This window comes from Canis aureus, chromosome 10, assembly GCF_053574225.1.
Source record: "Canis aureus isolate CA01 chromosome 10, VMU_Caureus_v.1.0, whole genome shotgun sequence".
Classification (NCBI taxonomy): domain Eukaryota; kingdom Metazoa; phylum Chordata; class Mammalia; order Carnivora; family Canidae; genus Canis; species Canis aureus.
This window is the reverse complement of record NC_135620.1, coordinates 64,763,971-64,786,477: the sequence shown is the minus strand read 5'-3', so window position 1 is coordinate 64,786,477 and position 22,507 is coordinate 64,763,971. Positions and strand designations below refer to the sequence as shown.

At 48.5% G+C, this 22,507-nt stretch overlaps 1 protein-coding gene and 1 long non-coding RNA gene across 2 annotated transcripts; both read left to right on the top strand.

Moving 5' to 3' along the window:
* Nucleotides 1–472: 472 nt before the first annotated feature.
* Nucleotides 473–3,088, top strand: LOC144321783 (uncharacterized). The gene is made up of 3 exons (XR_013387299.1): nucleotides 473–593; nucleotides 1,068–1,852; nucleotides 2,522–3,088. It is a non-coding gene; the product is annotated as an uncharacterized LOC144321783 (long non-coding RNA).
* A 10,174-nt stretch (nucleotides 3,089–13,262) lies between these two features.
* KLF4 (KLF transcription factor 4) lies at nucleotides 13,263–17,971 on the top strand. The gene is made up of 5 exons (XM_077912819.1): nucleotides 13,263–13,658; nucleotides 13,776–13,896; nucleotides 14,493–15,498; nucleotides 15,603–15,767; nucleotides 16,869–17,971. Exons 1-5 carry the CDS (start codon nucleotides 13,654–13,656, stop codon nucleotides 17,042–17,044), a joined length of 1,473 nt encoding a protein of 490 aa, XP_077768945.1. The 5' UTR covers nucleotides 13,263–13,653; the 3' UTR covers nucleotides 17,045–17,971.
* The last annotated feature ends 4,536 nt before the right edge of the window (nucleotides 17,972–22,507 follow it).

Sequence of the window (22,507 nt, the reverse complement as noted above, 5' to 3'; positions counted from 1 at the left end):
ATGAAATATGTTTGAAAGTTTTAAAAATGAGTGGGTTTAAAGAAAATATTAATCATATCATGACTGGTAAGATAAATCTATGACAAAACATTTAACATTGTTCTAGGATCACTGAAAGCATGTAAAGGACAACATTAACATGTGCATTTTGAATAACCATTTGATTTAAGGGAAATCACGACACTGGGCCCCTCAATTTTCTCCCCCAAATGACTTTTCCAGAGATCACCAATCCCACCTATACACTCTACTTTGGTGCCCCTGGATCTCACACATTCCACCTACACTCTGAACTGTCCTACCACCATGTTTTGTTTTGCCTGAACCCCACTCTGAGGAGTTGGGCATCCTCCCTGCCAGGTACATCTCAAACAGAATCAATCCCTCTCTCTTCTGGGCTCCCAGGCAACCTTTTGCATCCCACTTGCTATTATGACACTTCCCACCTTGCACTACAATTTCTTTCAGGGGTGTGTCTCTTGGGCGATGTCCTGTTCATCTCTGGGCCTTAAGTCCCTAGCCTGAGGCATTAAATAACTTAAAAAATGAAATACTCTTAAGAATACCATTGAGGCCATGCTAGTTACAGAAATGTAAGGCACAAATACTGGGTCTTAATCATTCATCAGGGATCAGAGTTCACAAAGAGAATATGACTTTCATCTACCCTCCTTAGTCACCCCAACCAGACCAGCTGCCCCTCTTATAAGCTTTGCTACACTGTGCATCCTCCGTCCCAGCAGTTTCTACAATTTGCTATTACCTTTGTGATCATTTAATTAATGTATTTCTCCTGACAATACTGTAAGCTCGCTCTGAGTAGGGCCACGTCTATCTTGTTCACCATGAAAGTTCCCAGTGGCCAGCACTGAGCCAGACACATAGCTGGCAGTCCCTAAATATCAGCTGTATGAAGGAGTGAATGAATTTTTCTCCCTGCACACACACACACACACACACACACACACTCACAATTGGACTTCTAGCACTTACATTGTTGTAGAGATCATTGAGTAGACAGATGGTTGACACAGAGACCAATGTAAACTCTCCTGTTTGTTTTTCAGGCAGATTACAGCGGAAACATGATGCTTGCCAGCTAGAAGGGGAGAAATTCAAAATGGTAAACGGAGTAGTCTCCTCACAGGGCTCTATGAGGGCTTGACAAACAACACGGAGCCAAAATAAAGTTTTTAAAAGTATATTCCAGCAAAAGAGTATTGACCGTGTGCTTTCAAGAATTTTCCCAGCCATCAGGAAGAAAAACGTTAAGGGCTGGAACTTTAGGAGGACGAAGGCAACCAGGGAATCCATTCTACACACTGAAAACTGCGCGTAGCTGGGCGAACACTGGGCCCCCCAGAAAGAAAAGAGAAGAAAAAAAACAATCGGTGTTATGTGAAAATGAAGGCAAAGCCGCTCTAAGAACTGCTTTGGTCTGGCCAGACAACAGATGTTTTAAAGGATCAAAGTTACTTTGCAGCAGAGCTGCCGGGAGAGTGAAGATGAAATGTTTCAGTCTTGAGAACTAGCAGGTTCCTTGCTTTTTTCATTTCTCAGCACTGCAAATATGTAAGGCCGAGGCCATCCAAAGTCAAGAGCAGATCCAACCATGCAGGTTAATCTCGATGCTTCTGGGCTACGGGGGACTTGCTCCTTCTGGCCTTCGGGTTATGGTGGAAGAGGCCAAGGTGCAGACTGAGTGAACGGCTGCCCCAGGCTCACATGTGTGGCAGCCGAACCCAGGCCAGAGGTCAAGCCTTCCGGCTGCGTGGCCTGGGCTCCCGTCCCTACGTACCCTGCTCCCTGGCTACACAAGACGGAACACCAGGCCTCTGGCCCGCCTCAGCCGGTAGGCCAAACAGCAGAGCTGACTGGCTGCGGCCTTGCTTTCGGGTCAGCTGTTATAAGCGCACTGGGTTAGCTCACCTATGGTCTATTATCTCTCCATGGTTTTCCTATCCCGCAGGCATTCTAGAGGCATCTGCAAATGGTGCCAACTTGGAATACGAGCCGTGAGTCTCTTGGTACTACCTTTCCCTAAATATCTACTGGTTTCAGGCAACCTGAACTGATCATGTCCCAGCGATCTTGAATACCAGAAAGAGTATTTTGGCTGGTCCCCTGAGTTCTTTGAGGGCAGGAACCACTTTTTATTTATCTGTGGCGCCCCAGTGCCAAGGCTACTGTCTAGCTTACGGTAAAACAGCAAAATGGGAGGTTGTCTTAAAAAAAAAAAAAAAAGTGCGCAGGACCTGAAATCCAAGCCAGAAAAGAGCTGTAGTTGAACCCATGGCCAGGAGCTTGCAAAGGTGCCCAACCCTACTGGCCTCAGTACCCACACCCATAAAATCACACAAATGCCAACTCCTCTACAGAATTGCTACGCGGGCAGAGGGGCTAGCACTGTGTGCAGAACACCAAGTGCAGGAAAGGCTCTGTCAACCGTAGCCCTCCGTCCCTGTGGAGGCAAGGAAGGGAGGGATGAAGTCAGTAAAATTTTGAATTGGTTCTTTTCTAGGAGACAAGGGAGAAATAAAGAAAAGGGAACAACAAATGCAATTGCCCAGCCCCTGAGTGGTCAGACTTTCCTTTGCTATTTATTGTCAGAACTTCGAGCCCTGCTTGAAAGCCGGCCCTGCCTCATCCCGACTTCTGCTTCATCTCCCAGTGAAGTCATAAAGATGGGCTTACGCTCTGTCTATTGACACAGAGAGCCTGTGAGTCACAAATTCAACAGGATGACTTTGCTGCAGTGTGATTGACTGGAAAATGTGCCCTCATCTGAACGTTTTTTTTTTTTTTTTCAAGCAAATGGACATGCTTATTTTTGCAACATGGAGTGCAGGCTCTTTATTTATTTGACGTTGGTCTCGGTGACATTCCAGCCGGCCCAGGGAGGGCTCCCACGTTCATGATTTGCCTTATGAAATGACATATATTTTCCTCCCTCTCTCCCCTTCTCCCTTCCTGCTGACTATTATATCTAAAGCAAACAGTCCCAGCACAATAGTTAGATTGCACTTGAATTTGGTGTTTACTTGACATTTACACACTGGCCATGCTGGACTGTTCACTCCTTCCAGAACAGGGGCTAAGCCAGCAAGCATTGTGCTGGACTTATGCTCAGGCCTGAGCAACACAAGATCCCAAAACAGTGAGATGCCGCCTTGAAAGTCGCAGCTGAAGCTGCCAGTTTTCACTCTTAGCCTGAATTCAGCGTTTGCTGCGGGGAGGAGGTATCAGAGGGTCCTCAGGCTTCCCAGGAGGCACCCCCCTTCCCCACACAGGGCCGCCTGGGCCTGCTGATACCATTCTTCCTCCCTTTAAATCCAACTCCCATGCTGCCACAGTGTTCACTGTTAACAAATCTCATCTGGTCCCCAGAGTCAAATCCCCTGGGACTGGGTGCAGATTACTAATTTGATTAGCTGAATCTCCAGTTCTTCCCAATTCCTCCTTGTAACGGAGTTAATAATTCCTATCTCGGATTATTGCCGGCATAACACACGCAAAGTACCGGGGGCAGGTTGAAGCCCTTAGAAGGTGCCCTGAGACACTTGATGGGATGAGCACTGGGTGTTATACTATATGTTAGCAAGTTGAATTTAAATAAAATTTTTTAAAAAGGTGCCCTGAAAATGCTATTTCTCATCCTTCTTCCTGAGGTGCATGCTCCCAGCTTCAGAAGGGAAGGGGCTCCAGGAAGGGCAGCTCGTGGGGTTCCCGTGTCGGAGCAGCTTGATGCAGGGAACACTTGTACTTGGCCAGGAGTCAGGACAAGCGTTCGGTGGTTGCAGCTCTGCAGGCATGTGGCATGGACTAGTCACCTCCACTCCCTAGGCTTCTGTTTCTGTGGGTGCAAAGTGGAAGCCGACGACGATGACGCTCTAACACTGTACAGTTTCTACGCTCTCGGAGTGCGAAGGAAGCCCAAGCCAACTGCCAAAAGAGGCTGACGAGCCCCAAAGCTGATATACGTCAATACCAGCGTTTAAAAGGAGTAGGGAAGGAATGAGATCATAACGCTCAGTGCTACTCAGCATGTGAGGAAAACAGTACCTTGATGCTTTGCAGATGGGAATATAAACTGCTGATGGGAATGTACATTTTTTGAGGAACAGCTTGATAATATCTGATGATGTTAACCTAATGAAACAATTTCCATAAGTTGAGCCTAAGGAAATGAGTGAGTATGTCTAAAGGTGCACATAGGAATTTTGTAATAGTGAAAAAGTGGAAACAATCTAAATGTCCGTCACAAGGGATGGATTGATACCAATATTAGGAAAAGTATGAGTGTTTAAAAGTATAAAGTATGTTTATATATTAACACGGATATCTATGGTAATACTATTAAGTGAAAATAAAAGCGAATTTACAAAGCTGTGTGCAAGTGATAACCCATAATTTATTGAAAAATAAATTTTTGTCTTTATATATGTATAACAATTCTGAAAATTTATACACCAAACTGTTAATCACAGTCATAGCTGGATTGGTAGGATGCGGATTTTTTTTTTTTTTTTTTTTTACTTGAAACACATTTAGGGGCGCCTGGGTGACTCAGTCGGTTTTGCATCAGCCTTTGGTTCAGGTCATGATCCCAAGGTCCTGGGATCGGGCCCTGCATCAGGATCCCTGCTGGCAGGGCGAGAGCCTGCTCCTCCTTCTCCTGCTCCTGCCTGCCATTCTTTCTCTCACTCAAATAAATAAATAAATAAAACCTTTAAATACACACACACACACATACACATAGATTTTTTTTTAATAGCAAACATTAATTTTTGAAATCAGAAAAATAAATCTAACTTTAAAAAATAAAATAATAAGAGGTATCTGGCTGTGTCAATCAGTGGAGCCTGCAACTCCTGATCTTGAGGTTGTGAGTTCAAGCTCCACATAGGGCCTAGAGTTACCGTTAAACAACAACAACAAAAAAAAGTAAAATAATAAAAGGAGTAAGGGATTTTTGTTTGAGCATGGTGTACTAAACATGTTTTCTGATGCTCCTTCCAAGACCCCATTTAAAATACAGTAAAATAATCGAAAAAGCAAAACCAACCAGGACAGAGGGTGGGAACTGGAAGGCAAGTGGACAAATGGCCACAAATTTAGATCACAGAAAGTGGAAAACAAAGCAGACTGATTTCAAGGTACAGGACCCTTGGAAGGCCCAAGAAGCGGAGACACCAAGTTACTCGGAAAGTTAAGTGCATATGGGAGTGAAAACAGAATTACTGTTTGGGAAAAAAAAAAAAAAATTATTGCTTGAAAGCCTATGTTAGCAGCAATTGGGAAATCCACTCATCCACCCATCCACCTATCCATCCTTCCATCTATCCAAGCAGTCGGGCCCTAAGATTTCTCCCTAGCCCCATGCAGCTGGGTAACTGCTTTCTCACTCCAAGCTGGGCAGAAGATTAGACGTTTACTCTCCAGAGAACTTGATGTAAGAACTCTGGATTCAGGGAAGCCCCACACAGCTGAGGACAGGAACAAAGATGACTAAGGGGCAGGCTACGTACAGAGTAGTGATGCCACAGGCCTCCTTCCCTGCGTGGGCTCTAAGAACGCTGTCTCACTTAGCTTGCTGCATAACCCTGGACTAGTCACTTAACCATTCTACGCTCCACTTCTAAAATTGCAAAATGAGGTACAGTTACTAAACACATTTGTACTGAACACCTATGATGTGTCTTATAACTGTACCGTATTCTGAAAATAGAGTAAGTCAGGCTGAGTCCTCGCCGCTTGAAGCCTACATACTAGAGTACCAAGGGCATCAACCAACCTCACAGGGGTGCTGTGAAGGGGACAGGACTTACTGCATATATAGGCCTCAGCCTAGTACTGGCTACAGTGTCTCATCGTTGTGAAGTTAATTATTAATTTGAAAGTCACTACTTAGCTCTGAATCCTGAAGGGAGAACATAGCAGATCCTTCTAGTTTTCTTCCAGGAAAGACGGTGTTAGAATTTTGCCAACATTATCAGCTGGTACGTAATTCTTCAATTATGAACTTGACCTTGAAACCCCCCTCTGCCCAATCTAGCTCTTGCCTGGCATATGAAAGGTCAACTGTCACTGTCTTTCTAGATTTGACATAGCCCAAAAAGCCCTTTGCGAGTCATGATGTGCACCATTACAAACTGATACAGGGCCACACTTGACAACAGCATCTTTGTGAAGTTTCAGCTGAGGATGTTCCTTAGTGGTTGCATCTGCAGGGATGCCGGGACATTTGGGGGGGAAGAAGATTCCGTGAAGAAGTATTTTAGTCTTCTTTCTTATTTTTAAGTGATCTCTATGCCCAAGGTGGGGCTTGAGCTCTGGCCCCTGAGGTCAAGAATCTCTTGCTTCACTGACTGAGCCAGCCTGGCACCCTGGCTTTTTGGTTTTCAAATCCAGACACTGTATCATTTCCCCGTGTTGGGGACTGCAGAACCCATTTCAAGTTTATCAGGGGGAGAATTGTGTCAGGTTTCACTGCCAGAGGGGAGAAGCAAACATTCATGGTACCTTTCATAACCAAATAAAACCTCAGCTTTGGGAGGCAGGTATATTCACAGTCCCATGACACAGATCAGGAAAGTGGAGTGGAGCCGGGTGACATCACTCACTCAAGGTCATGCAGTTAGTAGGAGGCAGTAAGAGGGCCTGGGTGGCAGCCCCAGCCATCTCCCCCAGAGTAGCCACACTCACTACTTTCAGTTCAAGCCCTTTCCTTCCTCTCCCACAACCCTTTGAATTCGGCCAAGACACCCCCTTTCACTGAGTTATAACAAGAAGGCACAGAGACTTCAACTCAGATGGTGACACTGTAAACTGCATCCAGATAGCCCAAAGACCTTGGCCAGTCCTTTAAGAAGCCCAAAGGAGTTGCTATTTGAATGGAAAACCAAGTTTGCTGAATGAAACAGAGAACATTGAAATTCAACAGTTCAGTGTTTCCCATAAACACTTGGCTCTGAGAGCTTTGTTGGGTAAATGTAGCAACCAGAAAAATTCATCAGTTAACTGACAACATAGACTGAATGCAGTCTGAATAGATTACCTTCTTGAATCTCTATTAAAATGCTGGGAATTCCTCTAAGGTTAGGTAACTCTTCTTGGGTTTCCTCTTTCAAAAAAGCTTCTGGTCATCCCTTGATAGACGAGCGTGTGTCTAGATTTGAGTTATCAACTTTGAAAAATGCATTGACCACAATGAGATATTTAGTGCTGCCAGAAATTAATTTTGGCCTTTTTTTTTTCCCTTTTTTTAACACTGGCACTGGCCATCCTCCTAGCTAGCACTATCCACACCAGACAGTACGTTAAAATTGATTAACAAACACAGTGTTTGTGAAAAAGAGTCAACCGCAGGCACAGGGTAATCAAATGCATTGTTATTATTATTTTTTTAAAAATCATTTCCTTGGCTCAAAGTACATAATGTCAAATTGGCAAAAATAACCTATCCTCTTGTCCGGCCCACAAACGGAGAAGAAAATTAAATACAGAATTGTTTGTTTCTTGTTTGCATTTCTCAGGGTGTGAAGCATTCATTTTTGAACCTCCAAATCCCTAGACTTTCCATAATGCAAATTTTTTTTTTTTTACCTCCATTCTGACTCAAACCAAGGAACCATGTTTTCCTACGGCTGTCCTACTCTAAGACTCTAAGGGACTAAGGCTTTTAAATTAAGAAAATGGAATCTGAGAACATGTCTTAGTTCTTTCCCCTGCTCATTCTCCCCAGGAAAGAGTTTAACGAGCCAGGGGAATTTGGTGAACCAAGTCAAGAAGAAAACTCTAGCCATGGGTTTTTTTCTGCTGATTTGCCTTGTTTGCTAGTTCTTTTACTCTTAGATGCTATTTTTATTTTCAGATGCATATAGTATCAGAAGATTCTTTGGTGCTTATAAAAACAATCATGCTCGACAAAGCTGGTAAACGTCAGACCCTAATCTTTTAAAAGAAATATTACCACCATGTATCCTACTTTTAAAAGATACTACGCTGTACTTAAACAGCCTAAAGAGAGGGGTTTTTGTATCTTCTTAGCGTCTCAGAATAAGACAAAGACTCTGAAAACCTGAATTTAGCTAACTGTTGCCAGTTCAAACAGCTTTAAGATAATCCCATTAAGTTTAGAACTTCTTTTTAAACAGCTTAAAGAAGGTAGAACTTAAAATTTGGGAGCTCAAAATGTCACTTAAGTGATCAAACCTAAAAGTTCCTGAGAAAGATTTTTAAATTTCTGAGAATTGATTTTTAAATGTCTGTGACTCATTTTCTGCTCTAAAAACTTCAATACCCAATGTTTGGGTTTTGAAAGGCAATGGATTTGGCTACAGAAAAGAGTTGACTCTCTCTCCATTTGGTTTTGGTTTGGCTTTTGGTTATTTTTGTTTGTGTTTTCTAGTTTGTTTTATTACAATGCCTTGGCCGGGGCTGTTCTCTCACTGTTTGTCTGTTTTGTGAGGGCAGTTATGAGGGACTTTATTTTCTGTCTGCTTCCTAGCACTTTTCAAAGAAAGAAAAGAAACGGGTGAAGGGAAGGGTCTGGAAAACAGAGAACCAAGCCAGTGAACTCTGAACCAGAGAAAAACCTTACTGACAAGATAGGGAAGAACAAGGCTTCCAGATGAATCATTTCACCAGGGCAGCTTTGCTTCTTTCCTTCTAAAATGCATACTCACTGGGCATTTGTCCTAAAGATGCCACAGTGGAACAGGAGCCACGAACAAGTAACCAGATCATGGAATCCGCTGGGTAAATAAATGGCAAAGCAGAGTCACCACCCAGCTTTACTGGAGCTCAGAGGGAAGAGGACTAACCCAGTTGGGGACTGGTAGCCCAAGGGATAATAAAAGGGGCTCAGGAGTTTGAGGATGAGGAGAGCCCCCAAGGGGAAAAAAGGCATTTCAGATAGAAAAAGAGCCAATGAAGAAAACACATCGTGTATTCAGACTTGAGAGAACATCCAGTTAAAGTTTAGGGAGGGTGGGGTCAGTCCCTGGAGATGATTCTGCAAAGTTTGTCGAGGGCCATGGTAGGAAGAGTGTGGTACAGGAGGCTAAGGAGTGATTTGTGATAAAAATGGACTAGATCTAGCAGGGAAATTCCAGTGGGACTTTGGGGGAGGTGGTGGAGAAACAGGAGGAGGAAGACAACAGTTTGGAAGCCACCGCAAGAATTAAAAGCCACAAACGAGGAGAGCTTGAACCAAGGCAGCCCAATTTTGTCAAAGGTAGCGGAGTCATTTAGGAATGGAAATGGTTGAGCTCTGGGGATGCCTAAATGCCCAGGGCAAAGAAAATGAGGGAGGAGGGTACCTGAGTGGCTCAGTTGGCTAAGCATCTGCCTTCGGCTCAGGTCATGACCCCAGAGTCCTGGGATCGAGTCCCACATCATGCTCCCTGCTTAGGAGGGAGCCCCAATTTCTCTCTATCAAATAAACAAAATCTTAAAAAAAAAATAAAAAGAAAATGAGGGAGGAGTTAAGGAGAATCTAGGTTTCTAGTTTGGGAGGCTGGGGAAGTGATCAAACAACCTAGGAAAAATTAGGATACGAGTGGGTGGACTGAAGCTCTTGACAAAAAAAGGGGATTCATGAGCCTCCAATGGAGGGCTGAAAGACCAACTTCCTGCTGAAGTACAGTATTCATTCATTCAACAAACACAGAGCATCCCTATGTACCAGGCAGGCACTGTATAAGGACTGGGGGATGCGGCGGTGGGCAAGCCAATAGCTCCCTTCCTTATGAAGTTTATAGTACCCTGGAGAACACTGGTGACAGTAATCCTATCATGCAAGGAGCATCAGGGGCTGCGTTAAATACTTTACCTGATAATCTCACTTATGATCTCATCAATTTAAGAAGTAGGTACCGTGACTATCCCCCCATTTTACAGAAGAAACAAGCAAAGTGAGGCCAAATAACCTGGCCACCTAAAATCAGCAGAGCCAGAAAACAAACCCAGGCAATTTAGTGCTTAAGCCCACTTTTTTAACCTTTCACACATGACCGAGGTGAAAAAGGATGGAGTTTCCAAGGAATAAAAGTGGAGGCTGAGAAAAGCTTTGCCACCTTCTGAAAAACAAAACAAAAACAAAACAAAATAAAACAACAACAACAAAAAAACATTAAAAAAAACAAACCACCCCAGCTTTTCCTGAATCTTGAGGCAGTTCTGCAGACAACCCAGGCCAGGGTGCAGCCAGGCTCCCTGGGGAGCTGTTATTTGCCCAGATCTGGTGCATCCTGGATGCAGAGTCCTTCATTTGAAGCATGTTGAGACTTTTCAATCAATCACACTCCTCCAAGTCTCCACTCCGGTCAGTAACTGACGGCTTCTGTCATCTTCTCCCACCTGATGTAGTTTGTGTTGGAAAAAAAAAAAAAATCTTTAAAAACAAAAATCTATTTTATAACTACAAGGACATTAATAATTAACATCCATACCACAAAACTTGTAATATCAGTTTGCTGAAATAAAGTCACCAGTAAGTATGTAATTCTTCTTTAAAGGGTGTCTTCTATTATTATTATTTTAGAGTGCAATTTAGTCATCAAAGGTTTACTCAGCCTCATGTTTATAAATTATACAGGGCAGGGATTTAACTCTTCTGGACCTACCTGTTCTGAAAAGAGGGAGGGTCATAACCCTGTTGTCACACCAGGCACTGCCTTGAAAGGAGATGATCTGTGAATTTGAAATTCCTTACACTTTTAGAAATCCAGGGCAAATATAGAGATTTCACTTTTTGATGCAATCAGAGGAATAACCAGATAGTTGCCCTCCACAAAGAGACACTGGCTTTACTCCTCCTGAAGGCTGTTTGGAAACTACATCTTTCTTTTCTTTCTTTTTTTTTTTTGGAAACTACATCTTTCTAATTGAATTTCAGAACCTTGTCTTGATTATGTGACATAATAATAGTGTCTTTCCAATTCATCTGTGTAATTTTTTTTTTTTTTTTTTTTATTGTGGTGGTTACTTTTGTTAGAGGGGAAGGGTTATTACTGCTTTAGATAAAGCAGAGCAAAGCAGAAAAAAAACCCCTTCATGCACTGGCTAGTTAAGTTAGAAACTCCAAGTCCTGATTTCCATGTTTACATGCCCAGGGTAATGGCTGCTAGTCAAGGGCTCATCCAAGTTCACTGGGGTTTAGGAACCTAGGCCTCCATGGAAAAGTGTGTAAGTTTTCCATGCAATCCTCGAGTTCTGAGATCCCAAGAAATTTTTGCCATCACAAATGAAAGGAGTGTGTGTGTGTGTGGGGGGGGTAGCAGGTGTCTTCCTTTCTTGCTTCCTCCACTTGAAAAGGGCAATGTTTTTAGAGTAACTAGCCTGCTCCTATGGGGTGAGGTCGAACCCTCCAGGCCAGGGGAGGGTCGGCCTTTCCCTGCCAAAGTATTCCCCACCCCCCACCCCACCCCCAGCTGCAGGCCTTGGCCAAAGGATGCAAGTCATCTTCACACGCATCCAAGTCTCCAACTCTCGGGACCTAGAGGGATTCCTGTCGTTGGCAGAGAGAGGGCCCAGCGGATTCACTCGGGATGAGATGCATTCCAAGAATGCTTCCGTGGCCGGCAAGAAGCGGAAAAATCAGGGATAATACATATTCTGGGGAAACCTAACAGGTAGCAGAATCGGGGGCACTCCAACAAACAGGTGACAACGACTTCAAGCAGGAGGCAGCCCTGGGCCCGCGGTGAGGAGGCCCCGCGCAGGGCGGGTGAGGCCCGGCTCCGCGAGCCTCCGGTGCAAACCCAGCACCTCGCAGGCCTCCGTTGGGGAGGCGACACCGAGCACCACGCTCACGTTTGGGAGATGAAGGAGGAGGAGGAGGAGGAGGAGGAAAAGAAAGGCACTGCTTGCAGAGACGAGGGCGAAAACATTTCCCGACTGGAAAATTACTGATCACGAACTTAGGGGAGCGTGGGGGTGGGGAAGCAAGGCTGCAGGCCCGAGTGAGCTAAGGCTCCCGTTTCCTCTTCTCTTCCCGGCGGGCGGGAACGGCCGCCCGAGCCCGTCGGGCCCCTTTCGGGAAGCGGGGTCCCGCCGCGCGGCTCCACGTCCTGGCACGTGGCCGCTCTCCAGCGAAGCGCCCCTGGGGGGGGGGGGGCGCTCGGCCCTCGGACCCGCGCCACGGAGCGCGCGCCCCGCAGACCTTTATCTCGCCGCTACCCCCCTTTATGACTCAGTGTCCCCATCCGTAGAGCGGAAAGAGGGTGCGAGGCGTAGAGCGCTTGAGCTCCGCGGGCTGGAAGGCGTCCGCCGCGGCGCATCGGCCTGGAGCCCGCGCGCCCGCAACCCCGCGTCCCGCCCCGGGCGGCCTCCCTCCGGCTCCCACTGCCGCCGCAGCGCCGGGCGGCCACGGCGAGCCCCGCGGGTCCAGGCCCGGGGCCCGGCAGGGCCGCTGCGCGCGCAGGGGAGGGACGGACGGCCGCGTGAGTCACGCGGATAATCGCGCTTCTCTCCAGCGCGCAGACTGCGCGGCGAGCGCGGCCGGAGCGGGGGTGGGGGCGGGGCGCGGAGGCCGCACCGACCCCTCCGCCCCCGGCGGGCCCCTCGGCCACGGGCTTCGGCCCCGCAGAGCGGGCCGCGGCGACGCACAGCTCCCCGGCAGCCCGCGCCCCGCGCCTCGCGCCCCGCGCCTCGCGCCCCGCGCCCCGCGCCCCGCGCCCCGCGCCCGGGCAGCCGCCGCCGCCGCCGCCGCCGCCGCCGGCGTCAGCGCGGCTCCTGCCCGCCAGCTGCCGGGCTGGCGTCACGGCTCGGCCCGGCCCCGCCCGCGCCCCTCCCTCTCCCCCGCCCCCACGTGCGCCGAGTTTGTTTATTTAGCTGCCATGGCAACGCGCGGGGGGGCCGCGGAGGGAGGGGAGAAGAAAGGGAGGGGCGGGGCCTGGCGGCGGGCCGCGGCGCACCGCGGGGAGGAGGCGGGGTAGGGCGGGAGCCGAGAAGTTAAGTAAGGAGCGCGCGGCGGCCGCCGGCAGTTCCCCGGCCCGAGAGAGCGAGCGCGGCTGCGGGCGCGCGGGGAGCAGAGGCGGCGGCGGGCGGCGGCGGCCCCGGGAGCCGCCAAGCGCCCCTCCCCGCCCCTCCGGCCCCCCACCCACCCACCGCCCGCGGCCAGCGCCCATGGCCGCGCGCGCCCCGCTCGGCCCCCCGGACTCCGCGCGCCGCGCCGCCGCCCCGTCCGCAGCCCCGCGCCACCGCGGCCAGTCTCACCTGGCGGCGCCGCCCGCCCGCCAGCCCGGCCGCGGCCCCCGCGCCCACGGCGACCGCCGCGGCCCCCGCGACCGCGACCGCGACCGCGACAGCGACAGCAGCGGTGGAGGACGCCGCTGAGTCGGAGGGAGCGCAGCGCAGCTCGGCCACGGACCTACTTACGCGCCTCGGCTCATCGTCTGCTTTTACGAGTTTACAACTTTTCTAAGAACTTTTGTGTACAGAGGAACTTTTAAAAAAAAAGCAAGCAAGCAAGCAGAAGGCATCTCCCGTTTATATTTAATCCAAAGGAGGATCTCGGGCAGTTTGGGGTTTTTGGTTTTGGCTTCGTCTTTTTTTTTTTTTTTTTTTTTCTTCTCCTCTTCGTTGACTTTGGGGTTTGGGTACCCCCACTGCTTCGGACTCCCGAGGACCTTCCGGGCCCCCACATTAATGAGGTAGGTGCGGCGCGGGGCGCAGGGAGGGGCGACGGCCGCGGACCCGGGGGCCGCGCCTGGGCGGCGTCGGAGCGCGGCCCCCTGACCCCCGCCTCTGCGCCCCACCCCGGCCCGCAGGCAGCCACCTGGCGAGTCTGACATGGCTGTCAGCGACGCTCTGCTCCCGTCCTTCTCCACGTTCGCGTCCGGCCCGGCGGGAAGGGAGAAGACCCTGCGTCCAGCAGGTGCCCCGAATAACGTGAGTGTAGCCCCGAAAGGGCAGGAGCGTCCGGGGGGCTTCTGCGGCTGCGGTGGGGACGGGCGGAGCCCCGGGGTCACGGGGAGGCGCCCGGCGCGGGCAAGGAGCGGCCACCGCACGGGCCCGGGCCCCGCCGCGCTCCCGGGGTGGCCTCCGCGCCCTCGGCCCCGCGTACGTGCGTGTGGTCCGGCCGCCGCGGAGCCGCCGGGGGCGCGCCCCGGGCCGGCACACGTCTCCGAGCGCTGGCGGCAGGGCCGGCGCGGGGGCCACCGGCCGGGAGGCGGATGCGTCCGCGGACGCCGCCCGGGCCCGAGCGAGCCTGGCGCGTGGGCGGGGGCTGCTGGCGGGGGCTGCTGGCGGGGGCGCAGGCGGAGCCCCTCGGCGACCCCGGGATCCGGCCGGGAGGACCCGGGCTGCCGAGCCCGAGGCGCCGGCTCACACGCAGTCGGGCGGACACACGCCCACACCCTCCAGGCGGACGCACCGCCTCCCCGCGGGGCCCGGGGCCGGGCCGGGACTGCAGCGCGGGCCCCCGCAGCCGCTCCCCGCCGGCCCGGCCTCGCACCGACGGCCCCTCTCCCGTCCTGTGCCCGCAGCGCTGGCGGGAGGAGCTCTCGCACATGAAGCGACTTCCCCCGGTGCTCCCCGGCCGCCCCTACGACCTGGCGGCGGCGACCGTGGCCCCCGACCTGGAAGGCGGCGGAGTCGGCGCGGCCTGTGGCGGCAGCAACCCCGCTCTGCTACCCCGGAGGGAGACGGAGGAGTTCAACGACCTCCTGGACCTGGACTTCATCCTCTCCAACTCGCTGTCCCACCCGGAGTCCGTGGCCGCCACCGTGTCCTCGTCGGCGTCGGCCTCGTCGTCGTCCTCGCCGTCGAGCAGCGGTGCGGCCAGTGCACCCTCCACCTGCAGCTTCAGCTACCCGATCCGGGCCGGGGGGGACCCGGGCGTGGCGCCGGGCGGCGGCGGCGGCGGCGGCGGCGGCGGCGGCCTCCTCTACAGCCGGGAGCCCGTGCCCCCTCCCACGGCCCCCTTCAACCTGGCGGACATCAACGACGTGAGCCCCTCGGGCGGCTTCGTGGCTGAGCTCCTTCGGCCCGAGTTGGACCCAGTGTACATTCCGCCGCAGCAGCCGCAGCCGCCAGGTGGCGGGCTGATGGGCAAGTTCGTGCTGAAGGCGTCGCTGAGCGCCCCCGGCAGCGAGTACGGCAGCCCGTCGGTCATCAGTGTTAGCAAGGGCAGCCCGGATGGCAGCCACCCGGTGGTCGTGGCGCCCTACAGCGGCGGCCCGCCGCGCATGTGCCCCAAGATCAAGCAGGAGGCGGTCTCGTCGTGCACGGTCGGCCGGCCCCTGGAGGCCCACTTGGGCACCGGACCCCCTCTCAGCAACGGCCACCGGCCGCCAGCGCACGACTTCCCCCTGGGGCGGCAGCTCCCCAGCAGGACTACCCCGACCCTGGGTGCCGAGGAACTGCTGAGCAGCAGGGACTGTCACCCCGCCCTACCACTCCCCCCGGGCTTTCACCCCCACCCCGGGCCCAACTACCCGCCCTTTTTGCCAGACCAGATGCAGCCACAGGTCCCACCGCTCCATTACCAAGGTCAGTCCTGGGGATCCGTATAGCTCGGGGGCTGGGGAGCCCTGCGTCAGCCGGCCCTCCGGGGGCTCAGGGGACGATGCTCACCCCACCTTCTCCACCCCTAGAGCTCATGCCTCCTGGTTCCTGCATGCCGGAGGAGCCGAAACCAAAGAGGGGGAGAAGGTCATGGCCCCGGAAAAGGACAGCCACTCACACTTGTGATTATGCGGGCTGCGGCAAAACCTACACGAAGAGTTCTCATCTCAAGGCACACCTGCGAACCCACACAGGTAGGAGAACAGAAGCTGCCAAAGGGGCGCGGGGGGGGGGGTGTCAGTGTGCAGGCCAACTGGGCACTTCTCAGGGGCTCCCTTGGGATGTGGGGTGCAGCCTATCTCCTCCATCTCCTGGATCACAGGACAGAACAGAACAGCAAAGCAAACTGGCGCCTCCTTTTTTGCCCAAGAGCCCTTTGCTTGATGGATGGTATCGGTGCTTGAACGTGCGCAGTTCTGTTAGGCTTTTGAAAGGCAGGGAGATTCCAGGCTGCATTTGGGCCTCTCATACCTGGTTTGAGCGAGCCACTGCCCTTGTTATCAAGAAATGACACTTTGCGCGGGCCCCTGGCTGGCTCAGTCAGTGGAGGGTGCAACTCTTGATCTCGAGGTTGTGGGTTCCGGCCCCAAGTTGGGCATAGAGATTATACTTAAAAAATAAAATCTTAAAAAGAGAAATTCCGTGCTGTGGTACAAAAAGTACGTTAGGTCTTGTTATCAGTTTTTAATTTTTCAAAACAGACTTCGCTGGTTGTTCCCAGATTCGCACTCCTTTTATTTTTCTAAGCTTTCATAAGTAGGTTCTATTTAAATTCCAAGAATTGAATGGTTATGATTGCTAAGATTGTGGTTTAGGATGGTTACTGCGGAGAATTTCCATGTCACCTAAGTGTAGGTACATAAGGTCATGTAGGTGTAGGATTCATTAAAATACCAGAAATGCTTTCGCAGAAAAAAGTCGGTGCTGGTGGCTTCTACCCAGTTGTGGTGGATATAGGAGACTATCTCTTGGTTTGGGTGGAAGAGACAAGTTAGCTCCCAAATTCATTCCCTCCCCTGTGACGCTTGGCCTCCAAAGAGTGAAAATGTTAGCAATATAGAAGTGTAGGTCTCTTCCCCTAAAAAAAAAAAAAATCAAAAAGAATGCTTTAAGCTTAGTATTCCTATTTATGATCTGAAATTTAATAGGGCCTTGAGGGGATCCAGAAACATTGCTGGCTTCTTTCAGAGTGGGATGCTTGGGGAGTTGGTTTGGTATTTGGCCTCCAGTTTTAGCCAATTGTGCGTTACTCGACAATGGCTTCAACGGGGGGGGCCGTTCTCTTCCTCTCCCAGGTGAGAAACCCTACCACTGTGATTGGGACGGCTGTGGGTGGAAATTCGCCCGCTCGGACGAACTGACGAGGCACTACCGCAAACACACCGGGCACCGCCCCTTCCAGTGCCAGAAGTGCGACAGGGCCTTCTCCAGGTCGGACCACCTCGCCTTACACATGAAGAGGCACTTTTAAATCCCCAAACAGTGGATGTGACCCACACTGCCAGAAGAGAATTCAGTATTTTTTTTTTGTTTTTGTTTTTACCTTTCACACTGTCTTCCCTCCCACCCTGGGGAGGGGAGGAACCCAGCTAGAAAGCACTACAATCATGGTCAAGTTCCCAACAAGCCAACTTGTGAGTGGATAATCAGGAGACACAGGAAACCAGAAGACAAATCAAAGAAACAGATGGGGTCTGTGACTGGATCTTCTATCATTCCAATTCTAAATCCAACTTGAAATATTCCTGGACTTACAAAACACCAAAGGGGGGTGACTGGAAGGTGTGGATATCAGGGTATAAATTAGATCCATGAGATGGGGGGAGGGAAGACCAGAATTCCCTTGAATTGTGTTTCGATGCAATATAAGCATAAAGATCACCTTGTATTTTCTTTGCCTTCTAAAAGCCATTATTATATTAGACGAAGAGGAAGAAATTCAGGTACAGAAAATGTGTTTTAATAACCTAAACGATGGTGCTTGGTGAGTCTTGGTTCTAAAGGTACCAAATGAGGAAGCCAAAGTTCTCAAACTGCTGCATACTTTGACAAGGAAAATCTATTTTTGTCTTCCGATCTACATTTATGACCTAAGTCAGGTAAATACGCCTGGTTTACTTCTTTAACATTTTTTATGCAGACAGTCTGTTAATGCACTGTGGTTTCAGATGTGCAATAATTTGTACAATGGTTTATTCCCAAGTATGCCTTAAGCAGAACAAATGTTTTTTTCTATATAGTTCCTTGCCTTAATAAATATGTAATATAAATTTAAGCAAACTTCTATTTTGTATATTTGTAAACTACAAAGTAAAAAATGAACATTTTGTGGAGTTTGTATTTTGCATACTCAAGGTGAGAATTAAGTTTTAAATAAACCTATAATATTTTATCTGAACATTGTTTTTGTTCTGTTCTTCCCCCTGGAAAAGCATGTCACAGAAAGTTCAGTAAGTACTGTCGAACTTAACGTAAGGCTGGAAGCTGAATATTGGAGATCATAGAGGTAAACCGAACCTGGTTTAGGTTGCTCTTCCCCAAACGTACGTAAAAGTACGCAAAAGCAATTTCCTTACCTGAGTGTGAATCTCCAGGTAGGAACGGCTCAGTTTAATAGAAAAGTAGTCATCAAATACATAGTTCCAGTTTCATATTTTAAGAGATCCCTGTGGTTTCTCTTTAAAAATTAACGAAAATATAAAAATCGTTCTCAGGGGGCCAGCCTTGCACTCAGAACAATTTGAGGAACAAAAGAACCTTCCCACAGCAGAGAACCCTAAGAATGTAGTTCCACAGTGCCCTCCTGAGGATTAAAGGATTCATTTATGCTTTGTGTTTGTGTGTGTGTGTGTGTGTGTGTGTTTTGCAGAGACTAGTTCTAGTCCTAAAGAGGTCAGAACCAGATTTTCTGGCAGAGTATTTTAAAACTTCACCCGTCCTCCGTAGATCCTGCAGATTGAAACGCGTTAATTAGAAATGACTCAGTCACAAAACCTACGCGTAAAGTGAATTTAAGTACATCTTTGGTGTTTTTGTAAGCCTGTAGCGTATTTCCAAAGTTACTCAATTTTAAAATTGTACTGATCCTTTTTTGAGGTGAGCACACAAGAGTGAATTTTGTTTGCTTCAGTTACAAAATGGAAAAAGCACTTGTGACACTTGTTGACCCTTCATGCGTTCGTAATGGTGATGCGGGTGACCAGCATGGTCAAGCAAACAAGCTGACTGGCCTCTTCCTTAGGCTGCTTATTAACTATCTATTATATGTCGTGTCCAGAAGTGTAGGGGCATCTTATAAACAAGAGAATAAATTCAGAAGCGCCTCATGGTGGATCAACTGTTTTTTTTTTTTCCCCTTGGCTTTTAAGAGTCCAGCATGACTGGAAAACATGGCATGTGTCTTAGCTTAAAAGAAAACAGGTGCATTGATAGGATGGAATTTTATGTGGCCAAGAACATATTCAAAGCATATTTAATGACATGGAAAAATGCTCGTGGTATGTTAAGTGGAAAAAGCAGGATCTAGGAGTATAAACAGTATGATTCCAATTGTATAAGTTGGTGTGTGCATTGAAGGAGAGAGGGAAGCAACAGAAACTTTAAGAGGAAGGACTGGAAGGAAATGCCAAAATATTAACCCTGGTTTTCTCCATTTAGATTTTCTACCGTTTCCAAATAAGTATTTAACGTGGGAGAACCGTTTAAGAAGGCAGGTGCAAATATTTAGGCTTTATTTTTAAAAGCAATTAAAGCTATTTAAACAAGAAGCCTGCATTGGAATGCGTTTTTCTTCGTGTTACGTTGTGGTTGTTGCTGTTGTGATCCACCTTTCTCTCGTACGGAGACGTCGGGCACAGGGTTGTGTACAAAAAGTGTTTACTGAATGGCTGATACCATCTTCATGTTGGCCAAGTGCCTATTACCTCAAAAAGGAGAAACATCTCCAAATAGCAGAACATAATAAGATTCTTCTGATGTCATAGGGAAACATCACTCACATGAATCTTTTCTAGCCCGAAAAGGCAAGCTTCAATAGCGACGATGAAAAAGGAAGATTTTCCAAAAATGGCACAGGACAGAACGATGCAATGTGCACAAATAGCCAAAACTATTTACTCTCATACCTATCAGTTCTGAGCGCTAAGGTGTCCTGTCATTACCACATTACAGAGCCGTTTATACTGTATAATAAAGAGCACCTAACAATTGAGATGCCTGCTTATTACATTTTCCTTATGACATTTAATTTTATATGTCCTAGATTTTAACTTGTGCACACACAACACAAAAGAGGAACAATAGTGTTGCCTACACATCAACAGACTTTTTCGGTCTCTCTCTTCCTGTCCAGCAAAATAGGCTTTCTCCCTGAAAACCTGCTGAACCTCCCTACAATTAATAACGTTTCGGTTTGTTAAAACAGGAATCTTCACCATCTCAAGTAGGATGGTCGAGGGAATCTTTTTTTTTTTTTTTTTCCATTCGAAAATTGTTCCAACTTAGAAACATGTGATGTTATTTCATATTTGGAGATCAACAATGTTTACATATAATTTCTTTACATATAAGAAAGCCCCCGGGGATCCCTGGGTGGCTCAGCGGTTTAGCGCCTGCCTTCAGCCCAGGGCATGATCCTGGAGTCCTAGGATCAAATCCCACATCGGGCTTATTTATTTTATAAATAAATAAATAAAATATTAAAAAAAAAAAAAAAGAAAGAAAAGAAAGGAAAAAGAAAGCCCGGGTGATGCAGTCCTTTTGCCACGGAAGCGAGTCCACAGGGAAACTTAAAACAAGCAGTGATGGTACCTGTTGTATTTTGATATAGGGGAGTAACTAAATTTAGCAGGCCTGGGTCAGCCACCTGTTCTATCGTATGTTCTGGCTTCTGAAGCCCCATTCAATGCGCCACCACACATACCTACGTCAACTTGTCCATATTCTGTTTCTCCCCCCTCCTCCCTCCCTTAAACACCCATAGACACCGTCCAGTCCTCCACAAACCTTTTTAGCTTACATATTCCATTCTTTAATCATTTTATTATGTATTTTATTTATTCAGACTTTCTTAGCACCTTCTAGAGACGAGTGAATAGTGACATGTTTTTGCAGTGCTAAACTGAATCTATATCTGCCTCCTAAAGTTTGTTTATGAATCTATCACTCACCGTTCACGTGCAGAGTCATCCCACTCATATTTCATATAAAACCACCAAGAGCTCTCTACATAATGGATGCTGTGGAATATATCACGGAATGATCTACCTGTGAAAATGCAAAGGAACTACTGCGACAACCAGGATGCCGAATGAAAATAAAGCCTCAAAATAAATAAACAAATAAAGCCTCTTTTTTTTTTATATATATATTAAGTGAAACTAAAACGAAAGTTGGAAGCAAACACTCTTCGGAAGCCTTTACTTTAGAACAAAAAAGTAAATCTTGAATAAATTACTTAACATCTGAAAAACTAATAAATTCTTAAATCCTGATGAAGGCACCTAGAGCTTCAATGCCCCTGTTGCAGTCAAAATACAGAACTACCCAACAGCTGCCGTGCTCGCATAAATCTTTCAGGCTGATATCTAGAAGGCCTACCAGAGCTGGTTAGCTCAGTTGGGCAGAGGAGGGCGCATAGGGTAGGAGCATCAATCAAACTGCTTCTCTGGAATCACGTACAGCGGGAGGCCACCTTTCTAATTGTTTTCCACAATACCGTTGTTGTAATACTTTTTCAAATCGCCTCAGTCTTCTCCGGCACCCTAGACAAGTCAGCATGTTGCGACCTGCCCTCCCAAATGTCCTTCGCCACTTGTTCTTAAAGGAAAAGGAGGAAATAAATACAAACACAACTTCATAACAAAAAGTAATTTCACATTTCCAGGATCCCTTTGACATCTGATTATAGGTAGCAGAGCATTTTTCACTGGTACCACACAATAATTATAATGATACCCTAAAGCGTGAGGGTCATTTGTCATCCTTTTATGTCTCTTTTCATCTCCGTAGTGCATGATATCATCTAAAGAGAGCAAGAGACAAGAGAAATAGCTCTATCTACATAGGTAGATAGGTAGGTAGGTAGGTAGATAGGTAGATAGATTGATAGCTGGATGGAGCCTCAGGTGGAGGTTTGGCAATGATCTAAAATCAATTAGGACAAATAATCAAGCCTGTCCAGCCCAGGGGGTTTGAGTGGGGTAATAAAACCTACATCACCTATGATACTTGAATCTGTACTCACTGGCAATGGATCAACACATTACTGAATGGGGCCAGCCTGCTGCGACACTCGGATGCTATATCTACAATACTCCCTTTTTTTTTTTTTTTTTTTTTTAATTTTATTTACTCATGAAAGAAACAGAGAGGCAGAGACGTAGGCAGAGGGAGAAGCAGTCTTCCCGTGGGGAGCCTGATGTAGAACTTGATCCCAGGACCCCAGGATCACAACCTGAGCCTAAGGCAGACACTCAACCCACTCAAAAGCTAAACTGGGTAAATGACTTTACAGAGGTATCAAAGGAACTCTAGATCTACTCGCTGAAAGCTAGAGAGGTAAGTGAACCGGTGCAAGCCACGAAGCAGAGTCTCTTAGACATGACAGATGGAGGGGATTTTTTTCAATCAGCAGACAGCTTGTCTGACCAGGTCACTTTCTGCTGGTGTGTTAGTAACCCCTGCCTTCTGCACACCCCTATGAGACCTATGAAGCCTTTACATTCTACTTTACCTCAGTAGGTCCTCACAAAACGAAGGTAGGGGTGGGATTTTATGAAACGGGAAACTGAGATTCCCTGTATGAATTAGTGTTTGGTTTTTGTTTCTCCTTCTTGCTGACATACTCAAAGCATTTCTCTCCTAATACTTCAGTCTTCAGTCTGCTGGACAGGTACAGTTACATGCAAAATGGATACACCCCAGCTCAGAAGGA